Source organism: Spinacia oleracea, chromosome 1 (genome assembly GCF_020520425.1).
Source record: "Spinacia oleracea cultivar Varoflay chromosome 1, BTI_SOV_V1, whole genome shotgun sequence".
NCBI classification, from domain to species: domain Eukaryota; kingdom Viridiplantae; phylum Streptophyta; class Magnoliopsida; order Caryophyllales; family Amaranthaceae; genus Spinacia; species Spinacia oleracea.
This window is the reverse complement of record NC_079487.1, coordinates 45,631,362-45,658,243: the sequence shown is the minus strand read 5'-3', so window position 1 is coordinate 45,658,243 and position 26,882 is coordinate 45,631,362. Positions and strand designations below refer to the sequence as shown.

Here is a 26,882-nt window from a genome sequence, read left to right as displayed (position 1 = left end):
AAATTCTTGGTGTTTTCATTTACTTAACCAATATGTTTAAGGATTGAAACATATTGTCACATAACACTTAGGCTGTTGAATTCAAAAATGATCATCCTTAATTTATATGTTGCTTAAAGCCTACTCTTAATCCTTAAGTTGTTGTTTCTGATGTTTACTGTTCAATTTTGTAATGCATATTTGTTTCAATAATTTGCTGATGATAATTTTGGATTTTAGCCTAATATAAAATCCAATCTAAAAATAAAATTGAATATGTAAACAGTTTAGCCTTAATTTTACTAACATGTGCTTACATTGAGAATATTGTACATCAATGTTGGACCTGATGATCATCCTTAATTTAGGCTAAACATGTAACTAAAATGGAATGCTAAACAGGTAACTAAAATGAAGAATTTTGTCACTCAAGGTGTAAGCCAAGACAGCAGCGGGAAGAGAAAGAGTCAAATTCAGGTTCTTAATTTTCTCTCTCTTTTGTCTTTAATGTTTAGTGAAAATTACCTAATTTGACCTTCAGTTGGTTACTAATTACTAATTAGCTCATCATTTTATTGTTCATCGAAGAAATAGTGATACGTTTGAGTTCAATTTTAAGTATAATCCAAGTGAATGACTAATTTCAAGCTAAAATTTCTGACTTTTATTTATTTCTTTTGTTCTGTTTGGGCCTTCAAGAAAGTTTTATGGCCGCTGATTACGATAATCGGATATAGAGCTGTGTGGGGATTATCTGGTTATGTGATCAGCAATGTTGCCTTTGTGTTTGCTGCACTGTCTTCATACATGTATTTTTCCCTTGATTAATTGATCTTTATTAACTAGACATAGGCAACATTGATAGTCTTGGCTTATTGGTACTGTAATGATGATGCTGTAATAATGATGCTATTAGAGTGATCGTGGCATTAGTTATTTGTATTGATTTTTTTGAAGTACATTTTGGTCTATGACTCTGAGTATAATGATATAACTTTCGTATTCGTGTGATGATCTTAATCGGGTTGTTTCTGCAGTGAAAGACCTTAATTTGATGTAGTTATTGACTCCGTATTATGCACATCATAGTCCATATCATATGCAACTACTATCACAGTCCATTGCTTTTTTGTAATGTAACTTGATTGCAGCTTTTATCAGTTGGGTGTTTTATATATCTTGAAATGCTTCTTCTTACTGCATATCTTCCATATTTCATTTGCTCAACTCTGAGATAAATAATCGAGCGTCAGCAGTGGTCCATTACCACTTTCATTTGGGTGACTCTTTGGAGTTGTTGTGTTTATAGACAATCTAGGTATTAACGTTTGAGTGTATTTTTAATTGCATGTTAAAGGTTGTCCTTAGAAGCTGAATGCTTTTTGCTGTTCCTGACTCCATCCCTGCATGCTTTGTCCCGAATCCAGGTTACAGGTAGGAGGGATAGGGCCAATCCTTTGCCATTCAAGGTTGAATCCAGTGTTCCTTGGGTTTTTTTTGCTGGAGCCATTGATGGTAACCCAAAAATAAGTTCTGATTCTATCGCACGAGCAGGTCTCCTTCTCCCCCTTCCAGAGTCCATGATTATTATGTTTCTTTTGGAAAGTTCAGTTTTATTTGTGATATGTACTGTTCATTTCAATTCAATTAACTATACTTTGAATTAGTTCAGTTTAGATTATTTCGTTCCAAACTTCCAACATAATAGGGTCTTAGCCTATTATAGAGATTAGTCATGACTCATAAGTCATATGTGCATACATAATACGTTTTTAAATAATAAATAAATTTCTTCGAATACTTTCGATTATGTCGTCTAATTTTTTTTAGTTGAATTTTGTGAATAGTTTTTTTCTTGCCTATTGTTTGTAATGATTAGTTTTAATAATAAGATATTAATTCTTACATGTATACTCCCGCACGCATCGCGTGCATATAAGACTAGTGAGTATATATTGTAGGAACTAGATGCAATCTATCACACAAGAAAAGAGCACGTCGCTCGAAACCGCATTGAGCTCAATTTGACATATTGTAGGCCTTCATCAAACCCAAAAAAATTGTTCTTTTTACTTTTACAAGGATTTGAGCTCCATTTGATAAATTCATTAGGTAGCTCAAAGTTCTAAAATTATTATATTTTTTAAGTTGATTAGGTCATGTGCACGCACGGATATTTGAAAATTATTATTTGCCATTTTTTATAAATTATTTAACTAAAATATTTATCCCTTAAATCTAATGCGTAATTAATAAATCTCGATTATACTCATTTTATCATCTAATATGCAATTTCATCCCTACTACGTATTATGTATTTTACAACGCGTCTCATGTGTGACCAGCCACAACATCAACTTGATATTGTGACGTGCGTAGCTAATGTGGAGAAAGTTATTGATGGGTGTTACTTGACTTCCTATGCTAGTGTTACTTATACATTGTATTCGATGTTACTTTTCTTGTTTTACTGCAGTTTCTTGAAATTCATGTTAGAGGTTCCTTGTATAGACTTGTGTTACTTGATTTTCTATGATGGTGTTACTTATATATTGTATTCGTTGTTACTTTTCTTGTTTTATTGCAGTTTCATGTTAGAGGTTCTTTGTATAGACTGGTGTTACTTGACTTTCTATGATGATGTTACTTATTCGTTGTATTCGGTGTTATTTTCTTGTTTTACTACACGTTCTTGAATTTCATGTTCGAGGTTCCTTATATAGACTGGTGTTAATTTGATATGCTTCACATGTTAATTTGACCAAAATATTTGATATGCTTCACGTGTTTATTTGACTAAAATATTTGATATGTGTCACATGTTAATTTGACCAAAATATTTAGTAAGAATATTTTCTACTATTGATATGACGATTTGACTAAAATATTAACAAAATCGTCCAATTTTTTTCAAACAAAAACAATTTATACAAAAGGAGAGAAAAAAAAAATATATATATATATATAAGTAGTAGGTACGTTTATTTTTGGGAAAGGGGTTTTTGGCAGGAAAAATTATCACCAAAAAGTGACACGAGTTATTACTGGTGTCTGTTTTTAGTATAATGTAGATTATAATTTTTGGTTAGCCTTGATTTTAAAACATGTTAATATTTATCGATGCAATGTATAGATCCACTTATGTATAAAGTTAATCACAAGTTATTAAGCATGTAGCAATTTTAAATAAGTTCATATTAGTTCAAATAAATTCACTTGGAATACTATTTTATGTGCTATAATAAAAAAAATAATAAAAAATAATAAAAATCATATTCCCTTTGTCCCAATTTAGAGTGTCATTTTCCTTTTCATATTCCCTTTTCATTCGCCCTGGTTTACTTTACACCTTTCTATCTTTAACAAGAACCCACTATTAGTGTATTATTTTTCTTCTCACTACTAAAACGTAAGGTCCAGTCGTTTCCTCTCTCCCTTGCGAAAAAGGGTTTCCTCTCTCTACCCTAGGTTAGACTGTTGCTACCGCCATAACGGTTATTCTACCCCATCTCGACGGCGACTCCGTGCTAATGGCGGAGGAAATTGCATCCCAATACGCATCCCTTCGTATCGAGGACGAGGAGGAGGACTTAGTTGACTTAGGGGCGGTTGTGTCGGATGACTCGAAGGATAAATTCAGTTTGGTATTGATCGGGAAAATGATCGCTGCTCGTCCGATCAATGTGGAGGCGTTTCGTAGGACAATGACTGGTTTGTGGAGTCCTGAGCATGGCGTAGTGATTAGGGTTATCAGCCCTAACCTTTTTGCATTCCAATTCTTTCACTGGAAGGATAAGGAGAGGGTTCTCAATGGGCGGCCGTGGTGCTTTGACAACAACCTGTTATTGCTGAAGGAGGTAGAAGAAAACGAGCAACCGGAACAGGTGATCCTCTCGACGTCGCCATTCTGGATCCATATTAAAAAACTTCCGTTCAATTGTAGAAGTGATGCTAATGTACGAGCCCTATTAGTGGGGATGGGCGAAATCTTGGAGCTGGAACCGGATATTCTTGGGCTTGATAGAATTCGTAGGGTTCGAATGATGATTGAGGTTACGAAACCACTGAGACAATCAAAGAAAATCCGTGATAAAGGTGGACGAGAAGTGAAGGTTGAATTCTCGTACGAAAGGCTCCCTTTCTTATGCTTTGCCTGTGGGATCATAGGGCATTCGGAAAATGATTGTTCGAGAGTCTCGGAGGAAGATAAAAGGAAGGAGTTGGGATGGGGGTTGTTTCTTCGAGCTTCCCCACTTAAAGGGAGGTTGAACAATGCAAAGGAGGTGGAGGAGATCACGGCTGGCAGGCAGATTATGTTTGTCACGAAGGGGGTGGGTGCAAGAGGGGAGGAGCTCAGGAGTGTGGAGCGGGGGAGCAAGCATCAAAAACAACTAGTGTTCCGCGAAAATGAGGAGAGTTTGGGGGCGGGGACCGAAATAACTGAAGACCAGGAAAGCGTGGGGTGTGACTCCAAGAAAGGGAGAATTGAGGAGAGTAGTGGGGAGGTTCAGAAAGGAATCGAGGGTGTTGTGGTAGGAGGAGTTCAGGTGTCTGAGAAGGTGGCAGGGAGTGATGCTCAAGGTAATGGAGGGGAGAGGTGCGAGGCTCCTGTGGTGATTTTCCCACTGCCAATCAGCAACACTCTCAAATTTTCGATGGGTGAGGGCGGACAGGGCCCTAAAGGTGTGGGGAAACAGTGGAAAAGGGTAGTGAGGGGCAAGGTGGATGGAAGAGGGGGGAGAGGCAACCACAGTACTGAGGGGGGATCAACGAGTGGGGGTAAGAGAGACAGGGAGGGGGGCCTTGAGATGGCAGATGTTGAAGGAATGGTGAAGAAAGCTATTGTTTTTGATACGTTGTCTGGATTGCGAGAGGCGGTGGCTGTCGTGGAGCAGCCCCGCCAAGCTCAATGAGTCTATTGAGCATCAACTGCAGATGGCTGGGCAACCCCAAATTGTCACTTGGAGCAGCTACTGAAGGCTCGGTATTACCCAAACTCTAGCCTCATGGATGCGGAGTTGGGTGCGACGCCGAGCTATACATGGAGAGGTATATGGGAGGCGAGATAGGTGGTTCGGAGGGGAATGAGGTGGCGAGTGGGGAACGGCGAAGACATTCGTGTATGGTCTGATCCTTGGCTGCCGGGAACACAAACGCGTAAGGTGTTATCTTCGCGCGGTAACTCTCCTATTGACCTTAGAGTGGGGGCATTGATCGATCACACTACGAGAAGATGGAACGAGCAACTCATAGCGACGCTGCTAGCCCCATTCGAAGTTGATCGTGTCCTTGGTATCCCTCTTAGTCATAGAATGCCGAGTGACAATTTGTGTTGGGATTTGGAGAACAACGGTGAATTCGGTCGGCCTATACAGCACTACTACAAGATGAATGGACAGGTACGGAGGTGACGACATCATGCCCACGCAATATATGGAAGAAAGTGTGGCGGTTAGACACCCTCCAAAGGGTGAAGATCTTCGTGTGGAGGGTGTGCCATGATGCTCTTCCCACCCGAAAGGGAATTGGGCGGCGTATTACAGGCTATGACACAACCTGTGGGGTGTGTTCGGGGGAGAATTAGACGGTGTTGCACGCCCTCAAGGAGTGTGCCCTTGCCAAGGCTATCCTCAGGGAGTCCAGATTTGCGTTTATGCTAAATTGGAGGTGCTATTCATTACTGGATTGGTGGGAAAAGGGGTTTGCAGAGGTAGGTTTGCCTGACATGGAGGAGCTTCTTACCTTATGTTGGGCAATATGGGGGGCTCGGAACCGGGTTGTCATGGAGAATGCTGTGGTTGAGCCACCGAAGGTGGTGGCATATGTGGCGAAAATCGTGGCGGAATTGCAAGCAGACGAGGGACCGAGGCTAGGGGGCCTGCAGGAGGCGCAACCCCATGCGGTGTTGTGGTCGAAGCCAGGGGAAGGGTGGGTCAAGGTGAACGTGGATGCAGGTTGTTTGGGTGAGGTTGGGACGGGTTTGGGTGCAGTTGTTCGTGACAGTGGGGGAGAGGTGTTGGGATGTATGGTGTGGCAGGGAAGGGAGAAGTGGGAGACTCGGATTGCAGAAGCCAAGGCTGTCTTGTTTGGCTTTAAAGTGAGCATGGAGATGGGCTGCAGGCAGGTGGTGATGGAAGGTGACTGTCTTCCAATTGTTCAGGCATTGCAAAGAGGGAGGAAAGATAACAGTAGCTTGTCCCTGGTGCTTGAGGATATCCGTGAACTTAGCTCTATGTTTGATTCTGTTCGATTTTGTTTTGTTAAGCGTAGTGGCAATCGAGTAGCTCATCAATTAGCCCACTACCAACCATGGGTTTTTGGGTAACGAGTGTGGCTAGATGATTTCCCTGTAAGTGTTTTGGATACAGCTACGGCTGATTTAATCTAATCCCTTCGATGGGTTCCTTCAAAAAAAAAAACTTAAGGTCACACCATCTCTCATTCAATTAAAAAATACTCGAATCTTTCATCCTATTTCAATAAAATAATACAAAGTATTTGATAACCAAAATCCAAACTTCACCCAAAAAACTCTGTCATGAACTTTTTGAAAGGGGCACTCTAATTTGGGTGAGAGAGAGCATACAAAAACAGATGAAATTATTTTGTATGTCAGCAATTTACTTTGACTAGTTGATGGTCGTTTCCATTTGAGGTGAATGATTGTACTGAGGGCATACACATTTTGTACTTTCAAAATCATTTAACTCTTCCATGTTTCAATAATATGAAATGAATGATGGATCCCTCGTTATACATCAAACACAAGGGATACTTGTGTAAAACCCATGTCAAAGATGCACAGTTTAAATTCTATACCAGCAAACAATTGGCACAACATGCTCACAGCTCTATTCGCTAAAGTATCTCGCCCCAAAAAAAACCGCCTATATTTTCTTTGCATATTTTCTGTTGATGAACCTGAGAATGCCCTCAGCTTCTCGTGAGAAAAAGATGCATACATTCCTGATTTCCTGAGCCAACCATTTGCTTTGCTTTTAAGTTGACTTTCCAATGTCATCCCATGTTCTATCTTCTACAAACATACCACACGAGCTTCTGCTTCAGAGGTACTCCCCACGCAAACCTGAAGGAAGTCAACATTTCCATTTACCTGAAACTCAAACTTGCAGTATGGGATTTTCGAATCTTCCATAAACACGATACATTCTTTATATATCTCATTTCCCACTGGCAAGCAAACCTCTAGTTGCCAACCAGAAAAACGCATTTGGAATCTTAGAGAGGAATGCCAAAGCAAAAACCTGTTCTCCGTCTTGGCCAAAAAGCTTAGCTTATCCACATGCCATATCATGCCTGTCTTCTGTGTGCATAGCTGTAAGTATTATATTTATCCTGCCAATAGCGCCTGTTATTGCTCCTATCAAATGGAAAGCCTTGACTATAATAATCTGAGTCTCTCCTCGAATTAGTTCTAATATTATTGCTCTCTTTAAGCGCTTTTCTCATATCCTCTTCATCATCATACTCTTCACGCTGAAACAGGAAAAGGAGAAGAGGACATATGAGAGATTGAGAATAGTAAAGACGCAAACAACATTCAATGAAATCACTTCTAACCAACCTAATTTTAGGTAATGTTCAATCCAAAGGGATGTTGATGAACAACTTGTGTAGTTCTGTAAATTGGCTCTTAGGCTCAAATCTCAATCCTAATTGTTTGGGATGAATATAAATGAGAAAAAAGTTTTTGTTTATATTATTACATGTATGAGTAGAGCTTTTTGTTCAATTGATTCTATAGATAGGGGACTATGCTGATTTCTTTCCCCTCTTTTCTTCACCCTTCTGAACTTATTTTTCATTTGAAAGTTTCTTTCATCAATTTCATTGTCGGGTAAATTTTATTATTTCAAAAACAATCTACTCTAATTTGAAAACTGCAGTAGACGACTTGGACAGTTGGACCCATATACTTGTCACTGTATTTGATGTAAAATTTCATAATTTAATTTTTCAAATTAAATGAAACACTACAATAAGGTCCAGAAGTTCAGAACTCAAAACAGGAGGGAATAAATGGACAAAACCAGAAGTACCTTTGTTGGATCGGATAGCACTGCATATGCCTCACCAATCATTTTAAACAGCCTATCTGAATCCTTGTGAACCAACTCTGCAATATCCTTCCAGTGACGCCCTTCTTCTCCAACATCGCCACTTTTCACTCGGGACTGAGCAGCCTACATGCAATACAGGATATCAGTAAACCCGAAACATACTTGTTAATGACATCTCCTCTAGTGAAAAATGCTATTACCAGGAATACTATACATGAGTAGGCTCTTCAAAATCGAACAATTTTGAGTTTTGAGTCTTCTGAGTTCTGACTGCTCAAAATACTAAATCCCTAGGTTCCTAACAACAGAATCAGAAAAAGCAGAAGTTGATGTACCTTGTCAGGGTGATGTCTAAGTGCCGCCTTCCTGTAAGCCTTCTTAATTTCAGAAACTGTATCAGATTTTTTAACTCCCCTGTGAAGAAATTTAACAATTGAGACGTGGGATAAGATATAAGGAAACTTCTGCCAGCACAGACCAATGACTGGAAAAAGCAATATGTCTGCAAGCATTTAATCTAGCAATTATGATCAAAGATGGAGTGCAAACAAATCTATTTTAGTTGTAGGGATCCAAATCTAAAAGCCTTTTCACAGCCCAGCAGATAAGATGCACCAAAGAAACAGATTCAAATAATGGACAGACATTCTAATCATTGTTTCTAAGATAATCAAGAAATACCGACAGATGCATAACATAGCACTGGCATGAAACTCTATAGTTTCAACTATAGGTACTGTTCTAACCAGAAAACACATACTGAGAAACAACTAATCCATCCACGTTAACAGACGCAAAATCTCACGACAAAGTCAGTAAATGTAGGCCTAATCAAGATTAAACTTTGAAAGGGAAGTTCCTGTTCAGCCCAGAATGAGAAAAGATGTGCTTGTCCTGAATGTACACAACTTCATATAACTCCTATTCTATACCCATACACCTGCCGGATCCCCCAAAATGCGAACTTTGTTTCCTAACAGAGGGGAATAAAATAAATGAAGTATTATAAATGGAAGTCACAAGTCCTGCAATAACAGTATCTCAGAAATTCAACCCAAACGAACCAGTAGCTTAAATTCTAGACTACTAGGTAAATATATAGATATACTCAAAACTACAGCTTTAAAGTCTGCTGACTGAGTCATAATCCAGCAATATGACAATTGCAAATGAATCAAACAATTCCAATCCCCCACCACACCCCAAGGAGAGGAGGACCTCAAAATCAGTAACTTACAAAATGAGGTAAAGATCCAATGGGGTATCTCTTTTTGCTTCTTCCTCCATCATGGAAAGCCGCTGCTTTACTTGCCTCAACTCCTTCCCATTTCCAGAACCAGATTGTTTTGACTTTTCCACAGATGGCTTCTGAAGAAACGATGACAGTCTCTGGAGGTCAGCAGCAGCATGTTTGTAGTCTCTAATCATTTCATGCAAAGTTGCTCTTCTAGAAACAGCCTGTGGAAGGAAAGAAACAAGGACAAGTTAGGCAGCAGTAAAAATCTATATTATTAAAGCGGAGTGGTGGGCATCCAGTCAGACTAGATACTTCCATATAGGCAAGAACCCCTCTATAGAAGAATGGAGAGAAGTCAACTAATAGAAGCATGTTCATGTAATTCAAGGATAAGTCACTACACTTTAGGACTCAGTAGCAACTTTTAAGAACCTATAAGGTATAAGATAAAATAGTCACACGTTCGTAACATGCATCAAAATCACAATAATTACCAATGCATGCAGACACAATTACATCTGTACAGTAATCAAGGTCATTACACAAAAATAATAAGGAACTTTTCCCAAACATCAAGTGGTAGTCCAAACGAATTTAAAGCCAAAGATTACCTGGCACATAAGCCCTCTATTTACAAAACTTATGGAAACCCTATACTGCCCTTCTGAAATCTATTGATTTTGGCTCATTTTCTATTTATAAAACTTGGTCAAAAGCCTGCTGGTCCTAGCTCAACAGTCACCAGGTCAGATCTACTGCACCATGTTATGGCCTCACGCCTTAGATCAGGTCGCATAAAAGGGACGTATTGAAGTCTAAAGGTGAGACTTCCTACATTACATGGGATGGAGCAAGATTACCTGGCACATAAGCCCACCCTTTTCAAACTTATTATGGAACCCTATACCGCCTTTTTGGAATCTTTTGATTTTGGTCATTTTCTATAGATAAAACATGGTCAGGCCTGTAGGTCCTAGCTCAACAGTCACCAAGTGAGGTCTATTGCGTCATGTTATGGGCTCAGGCCTTAGATCAGCTCACAAGAAAGGGACCTAACGAAGTCTAAAGGTGAGACTTCCCACATTACATGTGATTGAGCAAGCATACAAGTATAACGTTGACCCATTATCAACTGGTTCAGAGATAGGAATTCGCTTAGGTTTGTAAATGTTTTGTTAAATTCGGCCAATTTCCCGTGAAATCATACAATCCCAAAAGTAAATCTGAAAAGTCGTACTTGGGCAGTACAATTAAATACAAGCGTAACTTTGTTAATACAAGTTATCATCACAAAACACCATCTATTTTTTCCTTCATTTATCTTGGCACTTACGCTTATTCAATTCCCGGGTATAGACATATAGTCTTTGGGAACCACACTACCGAGAACTCGGGAAGTGCATAGGGAACTCATGGGTCCAAGTCTTTTTCCCTGAACAATCCTAAGAGAACAACCAAAAAACAAAAAAAACAAAAAAAAAAAAACAGCATTTATTCAGACCTTGGCATAATTTTCATCAAGGGCAATCGCTAAGCTGCAATCGGAAATTGCATCAGTAATTTGGCCCAAAGCTTGGTTTGCAGCAGCACGATTGCAAAAGCAGATTGCTGCAAATGGACGGGCATCCATACTACTCATTATAGCCGAAGTATAATGTTCAACAGCTTCTGCATGGTTTCCAGAGTGAAATGCAGAATTGCCAGCACTCTGCAGCAAAGAAGCACATAAAAAGATTATGTATCGATGATAATTCATGGCACATTACACATTACAGAGAAGATGCATTTGTAAAAGGAAACAGCAAACTATTCTTAAATATCAAGGGCGGGGCATTTATAACCACTAAGGGCAGAAGAAAAGTACATGAAAATTGCATTGAGCTTGCCATTTTTAGGTATAATTCATTCATATCCAATAACCTCAACAATTCCCAGACATTTTTGCTTCAAGGATAAGCAGAGAGACAGTAAATCACTGATTTTTGTGTTTTGGTTTTTTTGGAGTGGGGAGGGGGCTTCAACTGCATGCAGTGCTAGGGTAAGAAATGGCTAAACATTGAGATAACCAAATTCAAGTGCTAGTTGGACTGCAACAGACCTTATGAAAGATGTAGATGTACAATAGCCAAGGTAAAACGAATTTAGAAAGGTTCAGAAATTTCTTCGACAGTGATACCGGAAGAAAACCAATATGATTACATCCAAAGAGGCGGTCATTCTAACTGAAATTCCACCACCACTGGGCTATTTTGACTTCTTGATATTTTGAGTCAGAAAAAGAGGTGGACCAAATCAAATAATGAAATTATGAGGAAAAAAGAGCATTTCATGAAAAAAGCAAAGGGCATACTCAAAGAGGAAAAGGGGAGCAGAAGCATTCAAAGGATCTGCTCTCTTCGTCTAATAACCACATAGGAAGAGCAGGTATAGAAGGTTTTTCTCAATTAATTAGGAGCAATCCTCAATGGATATATTTCCAAATTCCTCCCATTCAACATCCGGTAATACCGTCCAGTATCCTACTTTACAACAACTCGAAAAAGTTACCGTCAACAGCGTCAAGTAAGCTTACCAGAAGAAAGCAGTAATATACATGCAAGATATTGAAATTCCTTATCACACAAATCCTAAAATTCACTCAAACTTCCATAAATTGATAAAATCGACTACGACATCAAGAACATATGAGGGAAGGATGTACACGCGTACCTTCTGCTTTAGCAGCTCACGTATAGTGGCAGATAATGGGTCTGATATTCCCTCTGTTTTGTTCCTGAACGTACTCGAAAGATAAATACAAAAGTGGAGCTTAATATCTAAAACAGTATTGGGATAAAAGAGGAAGGAGGAGGAGGAGGAGGGGGGGGGGGGGGGGGGGACTAAATTTAAATTGAGCATTCAAAGAGTTTGTTGAATTTAGAATTTATAAATATCTACAACATGAGATCTGCAACAAGACAATGTGATTAATCGACTTACTCTTGCTTCTCCAGAAGATCAAGAGCCACCTCAAGGTTTCCAAGATGAAATTGGCACTTTGATAAGATACGATATCTCCATAGTCTATCATTCGAAGAACCATCAACCTCATAATTTCCAAAAATTGCAGCTGTAAAGTTCTTTTTAGCAAAATCAAGCGTCTTTTGGCACAGTGCTATTGCCTCATCATGCCTAGATAGCTAAAAACCAAACACAAAACAGCATATGCTTAGTCAAGAAATTGGTTCAAGATTTGATTAATATAGCATGAAATAAATGATTAAAAATAAAATGAAATAGCATTACATACTGTGCAAAGGGCCTGAGCTTTCATTTTGAGTAGCTTTTCAGAATTTATACTTATTGCCAACGCTTCAGCAATATGTTGCAAGGCATCAGTGGCAGCTTCAGAAGTCTTCAGTTTCAAAAGTTCAGCAGAACGACTGGTAGACTGGAGCACTTTCTGCCAATCAAATCAAGTGGAGGTTTAAATACTGCAACAAATTGACAATGATCTTTTACTGAGGGGTTACTAAAGAAGGGAAAGAAGTTCTAGAATCTTTCATTTTATACAAGAAAGATGAAAAGACGATAGAGGCAGAGCTATTGAGGGAACATACACCAAGTTACAAACATTCACTTTTAGCAGTTCTATGATTTATACTTATGAACAGTTATGTTCTTTCAAAACCTTTATTTGTCACCACAACAACATGGAAGTTTGTGTTATATTCAATAGATGTCTTTGTGTTTGGCTTATTATATGAGTGAAGTTACATCAAAAAAAATTACCACCTACATACCAAAATAATAAAATGTGTAATATTCTACGGAGGAGGGAATATTAATGAATTCTTATTTAGAGAAGTATTGGAGGTGTGCAACGAGAAAAAGAAAAGAAAATCTGCACAAAGAAATATGTCAATGTGTGTTTTTTCCTCTAATAGACCTTAACTGTTAGAAGCACAATACATGAATAAGCAAACACAAGCGAGGGAAGTCTTTGGACGGAAAAGTTAGGCAATTTACCTGAGACTTCTGAATACCATCAGAGGCTGAAATGACAGCTTTTCTATCCAGACAAAGAACATTACCATCGCCTATGTATTTTCCAAAGCATTGCATGGCTTCCTCCACCTCTCCCAGTAGAAGATAACAACTGAGACAAAGAAATAAAATAAAAAATTATCGAAAACCACAATCAAACGGCAGAAGAAATTGTGATCAGTTGCAAATGTGGCCACCGGTCTGTAGTAAACACTAAAATTTGAGACCTCAAGCATGGGATAGAAAGTGAGGAATAAAGGCTAATTTCTGATAAAAACTTCAACACATCTTGTGGGTCATTGTTCTAGCCTCTAACATACAAGCATGTCTAATACCAGAGTGTGTAAGAGTGAGGTTTAGTCAAAATTAAATTAAATAAAAAACTGTAAATGCATGGCGACTGGGCTAAGGAGATTATTCGTAAGCAACAATGTTACACGGGCCAATTCAACATGCAATCTACAATAACTATTACAGGCAAAAACTTCCGTCCATGGTGTAACAAACCAAGGACTTAGGTATTCTTTTGTAATATAAGGATCGCAAAGAACAATTAGGAAGAACATTCAATCATAGTTCCAAACAGGAAGGAGAAATAGAACTATAGAAGTCAAAATTTCAAGCAAACAGACTTACTTTCCAGCTCTTATCTGTGCTCTGTGGAAAGTGGGATCAAGCTTTACCGCCGTAAGGCAATCTTGTATGGCTTCTCTCACCCTACCACAAGCCATTCTCGTTGCAGCACGGTTACTATAACACCGCACAAGAGGTCTGAAGGCAGCACCTGATGCATCGCTCGGAGGGATGCAATTCACCCCCCATGTGTAAAAGTCCTCTGCTTTAGAGAGCTCCCCCTTTTCATAAGCTTCATTTCCCCTGCAGAAAATGATTTTAAATTATTAAAAGCTACAATTACCAAAGGGGAAAAGGAAGAAAGAAGAAGCTCCTCCAATAAATAACCTATAATATAAGATATATTACCTCCTTCGCCACTTCTCACAAGCTTTTTCTGCAGCACTGAATTCTTCACAATCATGCTCTACACCAGCTTCTGTTTCATGCTGGTCCTTGCTTGCAGAGGCAAAGAAGTATCCACCAGCACCCTGCAACTTACTGAGAAGAGGAGAACTATCCAAGGAAGAACCTTGGACCCTAGATGCATTACTAGATATAGAAGCAGGTTTCATCCGGTACTTCTTTTTCAGTAAGCGCTTCGGAGATGAAACGTGATTCTGAGCAGAAGTTGGTGAGGTGAATGTAATATTCTCCTCATCTCTACTAGCCTTGTCAGAACTGAAAGAAAACTGAGCCTCATTACCCCTATGGTTGTCCGATTTGATGTCAGTACTAGAATCATTTAGTTCTGAATCTGTGTGCACATCTAATGAATTTCCAGTTGTTACCTTAGTTTGATAAGTTTCATGATCGCCAGTAAGAGGCACATCATTATTTGTAGTGTCCTCATAAGGGGAAAAGTCCATGGGTGAATAACACTCGGATGCTTCTTGGCCTTGTGTAACACCTTCACTGGATAGGGGGGTTTGTACAGGTTGCAGCTTAGTGGGCTTTGACTGCTTTGATTTTCCCTTCGTTTTCCTCAAACCTTTGTCCTTCAAACCTCGAGATTCCGGCTTTCTACCTAACCCACTAGTAAAATTTGCTGAGAAGGATAATGGGGCATCAAATTGAGGCAATTCAAACTCCGAGAAAGAGACTCCAGATCCCTCAGGCAAACCCGAAGAGCTGAACTCCACCTTCCTCTCACTCGAAGATGAGCATGCCTCAGATTTTGCGTTACCTGCATCAGCATCTAAGCTTGAAAAAGAGAATGATGGCGAAAGAAAATCTTCCTTTATTCTTGCTCCATCATTTTCAGCCGGAACAGAGGATGATTGAGAACTAGAATTCCCCATCTTACTGAAGTTCCCACTGCTTCCAAACACAAAGGCACTATCATCAACATATCGGTATCCAAAGGCACCCATCTTGCTTTCATTATTCCCTTTCCCATTTCCACTTAAATTCGTAGCATCCACATCACTTCTCAATGGCACTGATCTTCCACCACACTCATCATAACTTACACCACCAGTCTTAAACACAAAAAACCGATCCCCACCTTTCAAAGTGTCCACATTATTCAATTCATCAACCTTGTCTTCTGCAGTACATCTTTCCTTGTCAATTTTCAATTTCTGCAACTCGTCCAAGAGCTCGAATTCGACCCCGTTTTCACCACATTTTACATTACTAACACCAATTTGATCCTTGGCAGTGGCACCAAATCTAAATGCAACGTTTTCTGTGCAATTATTGTCTCTTTCTGTCCCATTCTCACTAAAGCTAAACTCTTGCTTATGCAAATTACTATCTCTAAACCCAAAAACAGATGCTTCTGCTGCTACTTTACCACCATCATTAACTTTGTTATTACTATTAATATTGTTATTATCAATCGAATTAGAAACCCCGAAAACAAAACCGACGTTTCGAAACCGACTAACAAAACTATCACTACTAGAATTAGTACAATTTGAGGCATCAGTATTTAGGGAACTTACTGATCGAAAAGGGTTGATCCCAGAATCATCCAAATCCGCTTCCGACGACAACGAAGACGATTTGGAGCTCTTCCTCAACTTCACAAGCCTGGGCTTGGCCCGGGTTGACGAAGAACCCCGGCCCACAGCTGGAAACGAAGTAGAAGACGAACCAGTATTGAAGCTAGAACAGTCATTAAAATGAGTGGTGGACCCATTTTGAGGATTGAAATTGGAATCCGACGGAGCTCGGGAATCTACCGAAACCGCCGGCGGAGGCATAGTTTCCGGCTGATATCCGGCATACAAATTGAAATTAGGGTTTTTAGAGAGAGAAAGGGAATTGGGGAAGAAGGGTTTTAGAGGAGAGGGAGAGAGAAGAAGGGTTGATTAGCGTTGTAGGGAAGGAGGGAAGGCCAAGGGAGGCGTTAGGAGAGAGAAAATGGAAGCAAATAAAAGGTTATTTGTGTTTGCTTGTTGGGTTTGATTTGATTGAATGATTCTCTCAATCTTCTTCTTCTCTCTAAATTTGAAATTCTGTGAATGACGTTAGAATTTCTAAACCTTCGGTGGTTCCGTACTTCCATGGGAGTATGGGGACCATGCATCATTTTTTTAAAAAAAATTCTTTTAACGAAATGCCCCTAAACTTTTGCCTAATCCACCAAATATTCAAAAAATGTACAACTATTTTTTTATAAACTAGATTTTACCCCCTGTAATGCACAGATTATATTAAACACAAATTCTTATTTATATTGGGTGTACAATAAATATTGTATACCGAAGTAAAAGTTAACTCAAAATACTTAAAAGTTAAGCTTTTATATGTAAAAGTTATCTATTTTTAAGTGATAAATTTTTTTATTTTAGTAAAACTTATTTCTTCAAAATACTAATAATGTATAAAAATAATCATTTAATCATTTCTATCAACTTTTTTTTTACTAATATAAAAGTTAATCAAAACTAGGTTAAAGTTACGAAAAAGGGGGTAAAAGTCATCTTGGTGTACAATAAATTTATTGTACACCTTGTGCGCGCAAGACCTTTTGTATATTAAATTGTTAATTTAAATAAAATTCCTTACCATTTCTAATTTTCTATACCCGTATTAGATTAGATTATTGTTTGATTTTAACTAAATTTTATTTTAGAATTATTTTTTAATTAATAGAGTGTTTGATTTATGATAGATTTGTATATATTAGTAATTAATTAATTAAAATATCTACGTGTCATCTAATTAAATATTTACGTGGTACTCGCCTTTTTTAATTCAAAAATAAATTAGAATCTTATTTTTCATTGGTCGAAACCATTAGATTTCTTATGTGTCACTCTACTCTAATATTGGATTAGAATTTGATTTTGGATATAATTTTATTTCAGATTAGTGTTTGATTTTGGATTGAATTTTATTTTAGATTTATTTTTAATTATTAGAGTATTTGATTTTGGATGTAGTTGTATATATAATTAATTAAATTATGTACATGGAACCTAATTATTTATCTACGTGGCACTCGATTTTTTTAATTCAAAAATAAGTTAGTAATTTTATTTTTCATTGGCCGAAATCATTAGATCTCATACGTGGCGCTCTAATAATTCAGCAAATGTGCCTCTTATATTTATATATATTAAATTAGATTCACCACATACCCTAATTTGTTTTTTACAAAAGTCTAACGTTGTTAGTTTAAAAATAATTAACTCCTAATTAACTTCATTAATCCCCAATTAACACCAAATAGAATATATTTAAACCTAAACTAACTTAATTTAACCTCACCTAAAAAAACTTAATTTAACCTAAACCCCACATAACCCCACAACCTGTAAGGGTTTACAGTTAAATACATAACATGATAGCGGAATGACCCCAAAGCCAAGAAGCATGTATAAAGTACAGATTAAGCAATACTTACGTTTGTAGCGTGTTTTTACTAGTTCAACGAATCACGAACACGAACAAGAACTCCAGATGTCGTTCCTCTACTTGATTCACCGACACGTTCAGATCCGTCTTGAGATGATGGCTTAGAAGTCACTCAAGATAGTTTGCTTTATGGAAAAACAATTCTAATGGAGGCACAGAGAGAGTTTAGGGTTTCTCTTGCCTTAGGTTAGAATCTGATTTTTGCATTAGATTAGGAAAACATGTAGATTAGGTTATTATAATAACCTATCTAGTGAGCCAAGCCAACCGGCCAAGCATAGAGCCCGACCGGCCAGCAAGGCCCATAACGCAGCCTCGCACAAGCGTACAACGAAGCACGCAGTGGGTTGGGCCTCGCAGCTGTTGTTGTTGTGGCTTCCCCGTGTGCGCATAGCCAAGGCAGCAAGGCCGTGGGCCTTTTCTCCTTGCGCTTTGCTTGTGGGCCTGCCTTCGTGTTTGCTTCATTTAATTATCATTCGATAATTCATTTATCGTTTCGTACTTGACGATCCATTGTCGTACGATACGATTATTCGTTTCTCCTAGCTTACGAATATATGCAATCACGATATACGATTTTACGGTCCAATGTTAAATCGTATAATTATGTTTTCCGAACTAATTTCCCGGAAAGCTATTAAATGAATTTCCGATTCATTTAATCCGGTGATCTGTTACATGCCAATGGTGTGACCATATAGGTTCGGTCAAGAGTAAGTTGTGAGCCTAATATAGATTAGAACTCACTGATCGGAAACATTTCTCCGGCCAGCTGTTCCGATCACTTGATTTCACTGAATTAAGTGTTCGTAATTAATATGAACCTTGGTATTGGACCAATGTACCTTGGGTGAAGGACATATTTCCTTCAGTCTCCCACTTGTCATTCAGACAAGTGTGCATTCCAATTCTTTTGTCTCTTAGTGTTACTTACTGAACATAAGGTAAGACCCAAGTCATCCTTATTAGGTCCAGAAGTGTTTCTCGAATTACTGAGTTCAACTGTTAAACTTTTACAGAAGGTTAAGCCTTAACTATTCTGAGCACAGCCATGCATTTTCACAATATCTAACTCTTCGAGAGGCCTTGTACAACAATAACAACACCTTATCATATCAAAGATAGGAGGACAATCCCTTATTGTAACTTATGAACAACTTACTTTGATTCATAGTACGCCCAATAACTGATTTTATAGTCTCCTTTTACGGTGCGACGTTTAGCGAGCATCAAAGTGAACTAATTCTCAAACAAGTATCCATAACTACTCAGGTTCTGAAGAATAGGTTCCAATCACCATTAATGAGAACTACTTATGACATGACTTTAATCTCTTAAAGTGTTCTCATGGTCAATCCGATACAAGATCCAATAAGTATCTATGCAAATGATTTCTGACATCCAGTCCATCTAGTTCAAGAAACTGAACTATAACTCAACTTGCAATCTAATCTTCATTAGTCATTGGTCGTCCAACCTTTCAATGACCTGGATTAGGGATCCTTTTGTGATTCAATATTCAAGTTCACTTATGGATGTTTCTTTGTCAAAGAATCCATCTTGACATCCCATTTGAATTTTTTTGAATCACTTGGACTTCATCATTTAATACTAAACCAAGATTAAATGAAATATGAAATATAATTTCATAAATGATAAATGTTAAAACCAAATTCTTACCAATTTGTGGGCCTCTAACCCAAAATCAAGCACTTAATGTTTTACAGATATAGGCCTTTCACCCAATACTTAAAACACTCATGGAACTCAAACTTAATTCCATTTCTGCATATGAGTGTTGTATCTCATTCGATGCAGAGGTTTAGTTTATCATACTTTGCTATTCTTAGCATCCTTTCTATCGAAAGCCTTTCGATGTAAGATGAACATATCTTTGAATATGTTCATAGAATGATCTAGTCTTTCATTGCTTTTAGAATGATTCTCATATTTAAAATAGAAAATCATCCAGAAAGCAGACTTCTGATCAACCTGAGTTCATTGAAAAACTCCCACTAGAAACAATTCCCTTTCATTGCTTCTTAGGCAATAATGAATTCATTTCAATTATGTAGAATTGCAAATGATGCTACCCTTTTGGAATACTCCAACCAGTTCACAGAGATGTCGGAGATTCATCTTTTGACTGAGAACTTGGAAACTAATCATTGATTCAGTTTCCCATGCATCACATAGGGTTTTGAACCTATGTTGCCACGTTTTAATCACGACGCCTAATTTCCCGTGTATGTTTGTGGTTTGCTTAACAACAAGATCTAACTTTTGTTTAGGCTATGCATGTAGTATCAAAACTTTTAGTTCATCTTCATTTCCTCTTATCAAGTGCTCATCCTACATGTCCAAATATCCGGATGTTCTTGATATTGTTCTAATGATCTTTGATCTAGATCAAGAGAGATTGGTATAAACTCGTCATGATTCAACATTTACGAGTTATCTTGGCGATCTATATATCACACTATACATGATTGTAATGCAAAAACCATTCACATTTTAAAATCTATCCATGTAACTTTAGCTTATTCAGTTTCATGAGATACTGAATCTTGCTAAAACTTGGCATTGCCATGTGACATATATAAGGTGAAGGTTCCTTTTCAAGGTCCTTCATGTTTAACTTTAGTAATAACAGCCTAGCTTTATACTTAGTTAAAATATTTATTACTTAGACTTACTCATATGGGTTGAGAGTCTCTTTTGAGTCTCTCATTTGTGTTTGATTTAGTAATTACTTTTACAAAATCCAAACAACGCTTTAGATCCTATCCAATGGATCTTTAACCCAGTATGTTCTAAGTTTCGCCATGGTTCTAATATTGACAAATACTTTCATATCTAACCATTTAGATTTTGAATGTCATTTTCAATAGAGAGATATGTATCTCATATATATAGAACAAATAAACTTGACTTAGCTCCCACTAAACTCCTCATCTATAAATGATCCATATTTTCATAAAGTTATGATTGCTTAATGGCCTTGTTGAAAAATATGGTCCAATTCCCACTTGCATGGTTTAATCTATGAATAGATTTCTTAAGCTTGCTCTTTTATCTAGCATCCAAAACTTTTACATTGTGTAACATACACAATTCCTTTCTACAAGTCCAATTGAGAAAGGTGTTTTGTTTTCCAATTTCCATATTTCCATATGCAACGATTGCTAGATTTATCCAAAATAGTTCAAGCATTCCGACTTGGTGAAAAGGATTTCAACATTATCAACTCCGTGAAGTTGTTTATAATATTTAACCACCAATCAAGGTTTTCTTTTGTATGTGAATACAATATCATCTTTGTATGTTTTAAAAACATGTTTGCAACCAATGGGAGTGAACCCTTTATGCAAATCAACCAAATCAATGATTTGATTCTTAAGATGAAAATATTTCGGATTAATGGCCTCAAACCATTTTATATGGCCTCGAACCAGAATAATGTTTCTGAGGGCCTCAAACTATACTTGGGAATTTTTAATTCTTCGTAGCTAACCTGTAACTCGTATATTCTTGAAGCACTTCCAAAATCTTCATAGTCTTCATTCCTCAAGATATCTATGTATCTATCTTGGTTGAATTCTATTCCTTATACGATTTACCTAGGTTTTGAACATCATACGGTAGTGTCTATAAAGACAATACTCAAGTCCTTTGAGTATTAGGATTCTTTTGAAGCACTTCCAAAGTCTTCCTGAAGCTCTTCCAAAGGCTTCTAAGTACAGAGCTTTTCCAAAGACTCCTAAGTATCCTACATTTGTTTGTTGCTTGACTCAAAGTTCTTTTGAGGTCACTTCTGTTAGGTTATGATACATATGACATTTACATAGATCATGCGGAAACAACCATTAACCCAGGAAACATATTATTTACACATAATCATATAGCATAATTAGATGCATACTCTTTGTTGCGTGCCCTCCCTAGCTGCGCCCGAACCGAACAAGAACAAGTCTTTTAGGACTCCAAGTGTCGTCCCTCCGTAGAAAGTCCACAGCACGTCCGGATCCGCCTTAAGATTGACCAACTAGAATCGCCCTTAAGGTACTCAGAAAATTCGGCACTTTTGGGGCAAGATGGGTGTTTGAATTTTCTCTCAAAAAACTCACTTTTGAATACTTTGAAACTTGTATATAAATTATGACCCCTAGGCCTTTATTTATAGAGTTATGGAAAAGGAATCGTAATCCTAGTAGGATGCGAATTAATTGGAATTAGAATTCTACATGAATTCTACTTAATCAATTTATCCAATAGGAATAGACATTTAATCATACACTGACTCTTGCAGATTCAGGAATCTCGCATGAGCTCAAACTCACACACACACGGCAGCCACAAGGGCTGCCCACGCATGCGAGCAGCAGCCCACGCAGCGCGGCCCACGCATGCGTGGCCTTGTGCGCGCTGGGCTGTGGCGTGCGTGCTTGCTGGGCGATGGCCTGGCTTCGTGCTGGGCCTTCGTCCGGCAGGCCTCGTCCGATGCTAATTCGTACGATACGCTTCCGATTAAATTTCCATTTCCGGAATCTATTTCCGATACGAACAATATTTAATATTTCCGATTCTGGTAATATTTCCATTTCCAATAATATTTTCCGATACGTACCATGTTTCCGTTTCCGGTAACATCTACGACTTGGATAATATTCATATTTCCGATACGATCCATATTTCCGTTTCCGGCAATATCATCGTTTCCGGAGTATTCATTTCTTGCCTGTGACGATCTTAGCTCCCACTGAAACCAAGATCCGTCGGTTCCGAATATTCATAGATGGAGTATCTAATGCCATTAAATACTTGATCCGTTTACGTACTATTTGTGTGACCCTACGGGTTCAGTCAAGAGTAAGCTGTGGATTAATATCATTAATTCCACTTGAACTGAAGCGGCCTCTAGCTAGGCATTCAGCTCACTTGATCTCACTGAATTATTAACTTGTTAATTAATACTGAACCGCATTTATTAGACTTAACATAGAATGCATACTTGGACCAAGGGCATTATTTCCTTCAGTCTCCCACTTGTCCTTAGGGACAAGTGTGCATTTCCTAATTCCTTTGTCGCTCGATGCTTGCTCTTGAACATAAGGTAAGAGTTGTCATCCTTATTATGTCCAGAGGTGTTCCTCGGTTTCAGAGTTCAACTGATCAAATAAACAGATAATCATAGCCTATGATTCATCCGAGCACGGCCATGCATTTCACAGTTTCTAGCTCTCCGAGTGGCCTTGTACAACTTTTAAGCATCTCATCCCGATTTATGGGAGGACAATCCCAATCTTGCGATCTTGAGATTAGACTTCGTTTGATAGGTGATTACCTGAGCGTTGCCTTTATAGCCTCCTTTTACGGTGCGACGGTTGGTCAACGTCAAAGCAACCAGTTCTCAAACAAGTAATCTCAAATCACTCAGGTATTGAGGATTTAGTGTCTAATAATTTAATGAAATTTACTTATGACAGACTTTCATCTCTTACAGTAAAGTTTCATAGGTCTTGTCCGATACTAGTCTTCCCAAAGTAAGTATCTATGCAAATGATTATGACATTGCCATGTCCACATAGTTCAAGAAACAGAACTACTAGTCATCTTGCATTCTAATCGTCTAACGTTTTCTATGCGTCCAATTTTATAGAAAACTCCGACTAGGGACCATTTTCAACCTTTGACATTCAAGTTCACTTGATAGACATTTCTTAGTCACAGGACTGGTCCTGACAGTCTATCTTGAATATATCGTCAAGTTGAAGGGACTCATCATTTAATAAACCACAAATTAAATGGAAAAATGAATTCCTTTCATTTATTGTGAATGATTAACCAATAATGTTTTACAAAGATTTAAACTCTAAAACTTTAAAACATTAAACAGAGACATCAAAGCCATTCTCCAATATGCTTGATTCCCATAGCTGCAGTGTGCGAGTTGTGCTTCGCTTGCGGCAGAGGTTTAGTTAATGGATCTGATATGTTGTCATCAGTTCCAATTTTGCTTATCTCGACTTCTTTTCTTTCAACGAACTCTCGTAGAAGGTGAAATCTACGAAGTACATGCTTGACTCTCTGGTGGTGTCTAGGCTCTTTTGCCTGTGCAATAGCTCCGTTATTATCACAATACAGGGCTATTGGTCCTTTAATGGAGGGGACTACACCAAGTTCTCCTATGAACTTCCTTAGCCATATAGCTTCCTTTGCTGCTTCATGTGCAGCAATGTACTCCGCTTCAGTTGTAGAATCCGCAATGGTGCTTTGCTTAGCACTTTTCCAGCTTACTGCTCCTCCGTTGAGGCAGAAGACAAACCCAGACTGTGATCTGAAATCATCTTTGTCGGTTTGGAAACTTGCGTCCGTATAGCCTTTAACAATTAATTCATCATCTCCACCATAGACCAGGAAGTCATCTTTGTGCCTTTTCAGGTACTTCAGAATATTCTTGGCAGCAGTCCAATGCGCCTCTCCTGGGTCTGACTGGTATCTGCTCGTAGCACTGAGTGCGTACGCAACATCCGGGCGTGTACATATCATAGCATACATTATTGAACCAATCAATGATGCATATGGAATCCCATTCATTCGTCTACGCTCATCAAGTGTTTTTGGGCACTGAGTCTTGCTTAGAGTCATTCCATGAGACATGGGTAGGTAGCCTCGCTTGGAGTCCGCCATCTTGAACCTATCAAGCACCTTATTGATATAAGTGCTTTGACTAAGTCCAATCATCCTTTTAGATCTATCTCTGTAAATCTTGATGCCCAATATGTACTGTGCTTCTCCTAGATCCTTCATCGAAAAACATTTCCCAAGCCAAATCTTGACAGAGTTCAACATAGGAATGTCATTTCCGATAAGCAATATGTCGTCGACATATAATACTAGGAAAGCAATTTTGCTCCCACTGACCTTCTTGTATACACAAGATTCGTCCGCGTTCTTGATGAAACCAAAGTCACTGACTGCTTCATCAAAACGTATATTCCAGCTCCTGGATGCCTGCTTCAATCCGTAGATTGACTTCTTTAGCTTGCATACCTTTTTAGCATTCTTTGGATCCTCAAAACCTTCAGGCTGTGTCATAAACACAGTTTCTGTTAAAACGCCGTTTAAGAAAGCAGTTTTGACATCCATCTGCCATATTTCGTAATCGTAATATGCAGCGATTGCTAACATTATTCGAATAGACTTTAGCATTGCAACTGGTGAAAAGGTTTCATCGTAATCCACACCGTGGACTTGCCTGTAACCTTTCGCAACCAATCTAGCTTTGAAAACTTCAAGTTTCCCATCCTTGTCCTTTTTCAGTTTGAAAACCCATTTGCTTCCAATGGCTTGGTAGCCATCTGGCAAATCGACCAAATCCCATACTTGGTTTTCAGACATGGAGTCTAATTCAGATTGCATGGCTTCTTGCCATTGCTTGGAGCTAGGGCTCGTCATAGCTTGCTTGTAAGTCGCAGGTTCATCACTTTCAAGTAATAGAACGTCATAGCTCTCGTTCGTCAAAATACCTAAGTACCTTTCCGGTTGAGATCTATATCTTTGCGATCTACGCGGGGTAACATTTCTAGATTGACCATGATTCTCACCAGATTCTTCTAAAGATCTCTGAGTTTCATCCTGAATGTCATCTTGAGCATTCTCTAGAGTTTGTTGTTCGACTCGAATTTCTTCGAGGTCTACTTTTCTCCCACTTGTCATTTTGGAAATGTGATCTTTCTCCAAAAAGACACCATCTCGAGCAACAAACACTTTGTTCTCAGATGTATTGTAGAAGTAATACCCCTTTGTTTCCTTTGGATAGCCCACAAGGATACATTTGTCAGATTTTGGATGAAGTTTGTCTGAAATTAATCGTTTGACGTATACTTCACATCCCCAAATCTTAAGAAAAGACACATTTGGAGGTTTTCCAAACCATAATTCGTATGGAGTCTTTTCGACAGCTTTAGACGGAGCTCTATTTATAGTGAGTGCAGCTGTATTTAGTGCATGTCCCCAAAATTCTAATGGAAGTTCGGCCTGACCCATCATTGACCTGACCATGTCTAGCAAGGTTCTGTTCCTCCGTTCTGACACACCGTTCCATTGTGGTGTTCCAGGAGGAGTCAATTCTGATAGAATTCCACATTCTTTCAGATGGTCATCAAATTCATAGCTCAGATATTCACCGCCTCTATCAGACCGCAGTGCCTTAATCTTCTTGCCTAATTGATTCTCTACTTTACTCTGAAATTCCTTGAATTTGTCAAAGGATTCAGACTTATGCTTCATTAGGTAGACATAACCATACTACTGAAGTCATCAGTGAAAGTGATAAAGTAGCTGAACCCACCTCTAGCATTTGTACTCATTGGTCCACATACATCTGTATGGATTAAACCCAATAGTTCATTTGCTCTTTCTCCAACTTTAGAGAAAGGTTGCTTTGTCATTTTGCCAAGTAAACATGATTCGCATTTACCATAATCCTCTAAGTCAAATGGTTCTAGAATTCCTTCTCTTTGAAGTCTTTCTAAGCGTTTCAAGTTTATATGGCCTAATCGACAATGCCACAGATAGGTGAGATCTGAATCATCCTTTTTGGCCTTTTTGGTATTTATGTTATATACTTGTTTGTCGTGATCTAATAAATAAAGTCCATTGACTAATCTAGCAGATCCATAAAACATCTCTTTAAAATAAAACGAACAACTATTGTCTTTTATTATAAAGGAAAATCCCTTAGCATCTAAGCAAGAAACTGAAATGATGTTTTTAGTAAGACTTGGAACATGGAAACATTCTTCCAGTTCCAAAACTAGCCCGGAGGGCAACGACAAATAGTAAGTTCCTACGGCTAATGCAGCAATCCGTGCTCCATTTCCCACTCGTAGGTCGACTTCTCCCTTGCTTAACTTTCTACTTCTTCTTAGTCCCTGTGGATTGGAACATAAGTGTGAGCCACAACCTGTATCTAATACCCAAGAAGTTGAATTAGCAAGTATACAGTCTATAACGAAAATACCTGAAGATGGAACGACTGTTCCGTTCTTCTGATCTTCCTTTAGCTTCAAGCA

At 38.3% G+C, this 26,882-nt stretch overlaps 1 protein-coding gene across 1 annotated transcript; it reads right to left on the bottom strand.

Moving 5' to 3' along the window:
• Positions 1 to 6,662: 6,662 nt before the first annotated feature.
• Positions 6,663 to 16,413, bottom strand: LOC110776748 (uncharacterized). Its single transcript, XM_021981315.2, has 11 exons — positions 14,305 to 16,413; positions 13,960 to 14,199; positions 13,306 to 13,435; positions 12,587 to 12,739; positions 12,277 to 12,476; positions 12,007 to 12,070; positions 10,799 to 11,005; positions 9,298 to 9,518; positions 8,396 to 8,474; positions 8,040 to 8,183; positions 6,663 to 7,476 (listed from the first exon to the last, which is right to left on the bottom strand). The coding sequence occupies exons 1-11, from the start codon at positions 16,143 to 16,145 to the stop codon at positions 7,291 to 7,293; spliced, it is 3,465 nt and encodes a 1,154-aa protein (XP_021837007.1). The 5' UTR covers positions 16,146 to 16,413; the 3' UTR covers positions 6,663 to 7,290.
• Positions 16,414 to 26,882: the final 10,469 nt, after the last annotated feature.

Coding starts and splice junctions, on each gene's coding strand:
- LOC110776748 (XM_021981315.2), bottom strand. CDS start 16,145: ATGCCTCCGCCGGCGGTTTCGGTAGATTCCCGAGCTCCGTCGGATTCC. Junction 12,477..12,586: donor AAGCTCAGGCCCTTTGCACA/GTATGTAATGCT, acceptor TTTGGTTTTTAG/CTATCTAGGCATGATGAGGC. Junction 9,519..10,798: donor TTGATGAAAATTATGCCAAG/GTCTGAATAAAT, acceptor TTCCTTCCACAG/GCTGTTTCTAGAAGAGCAAC.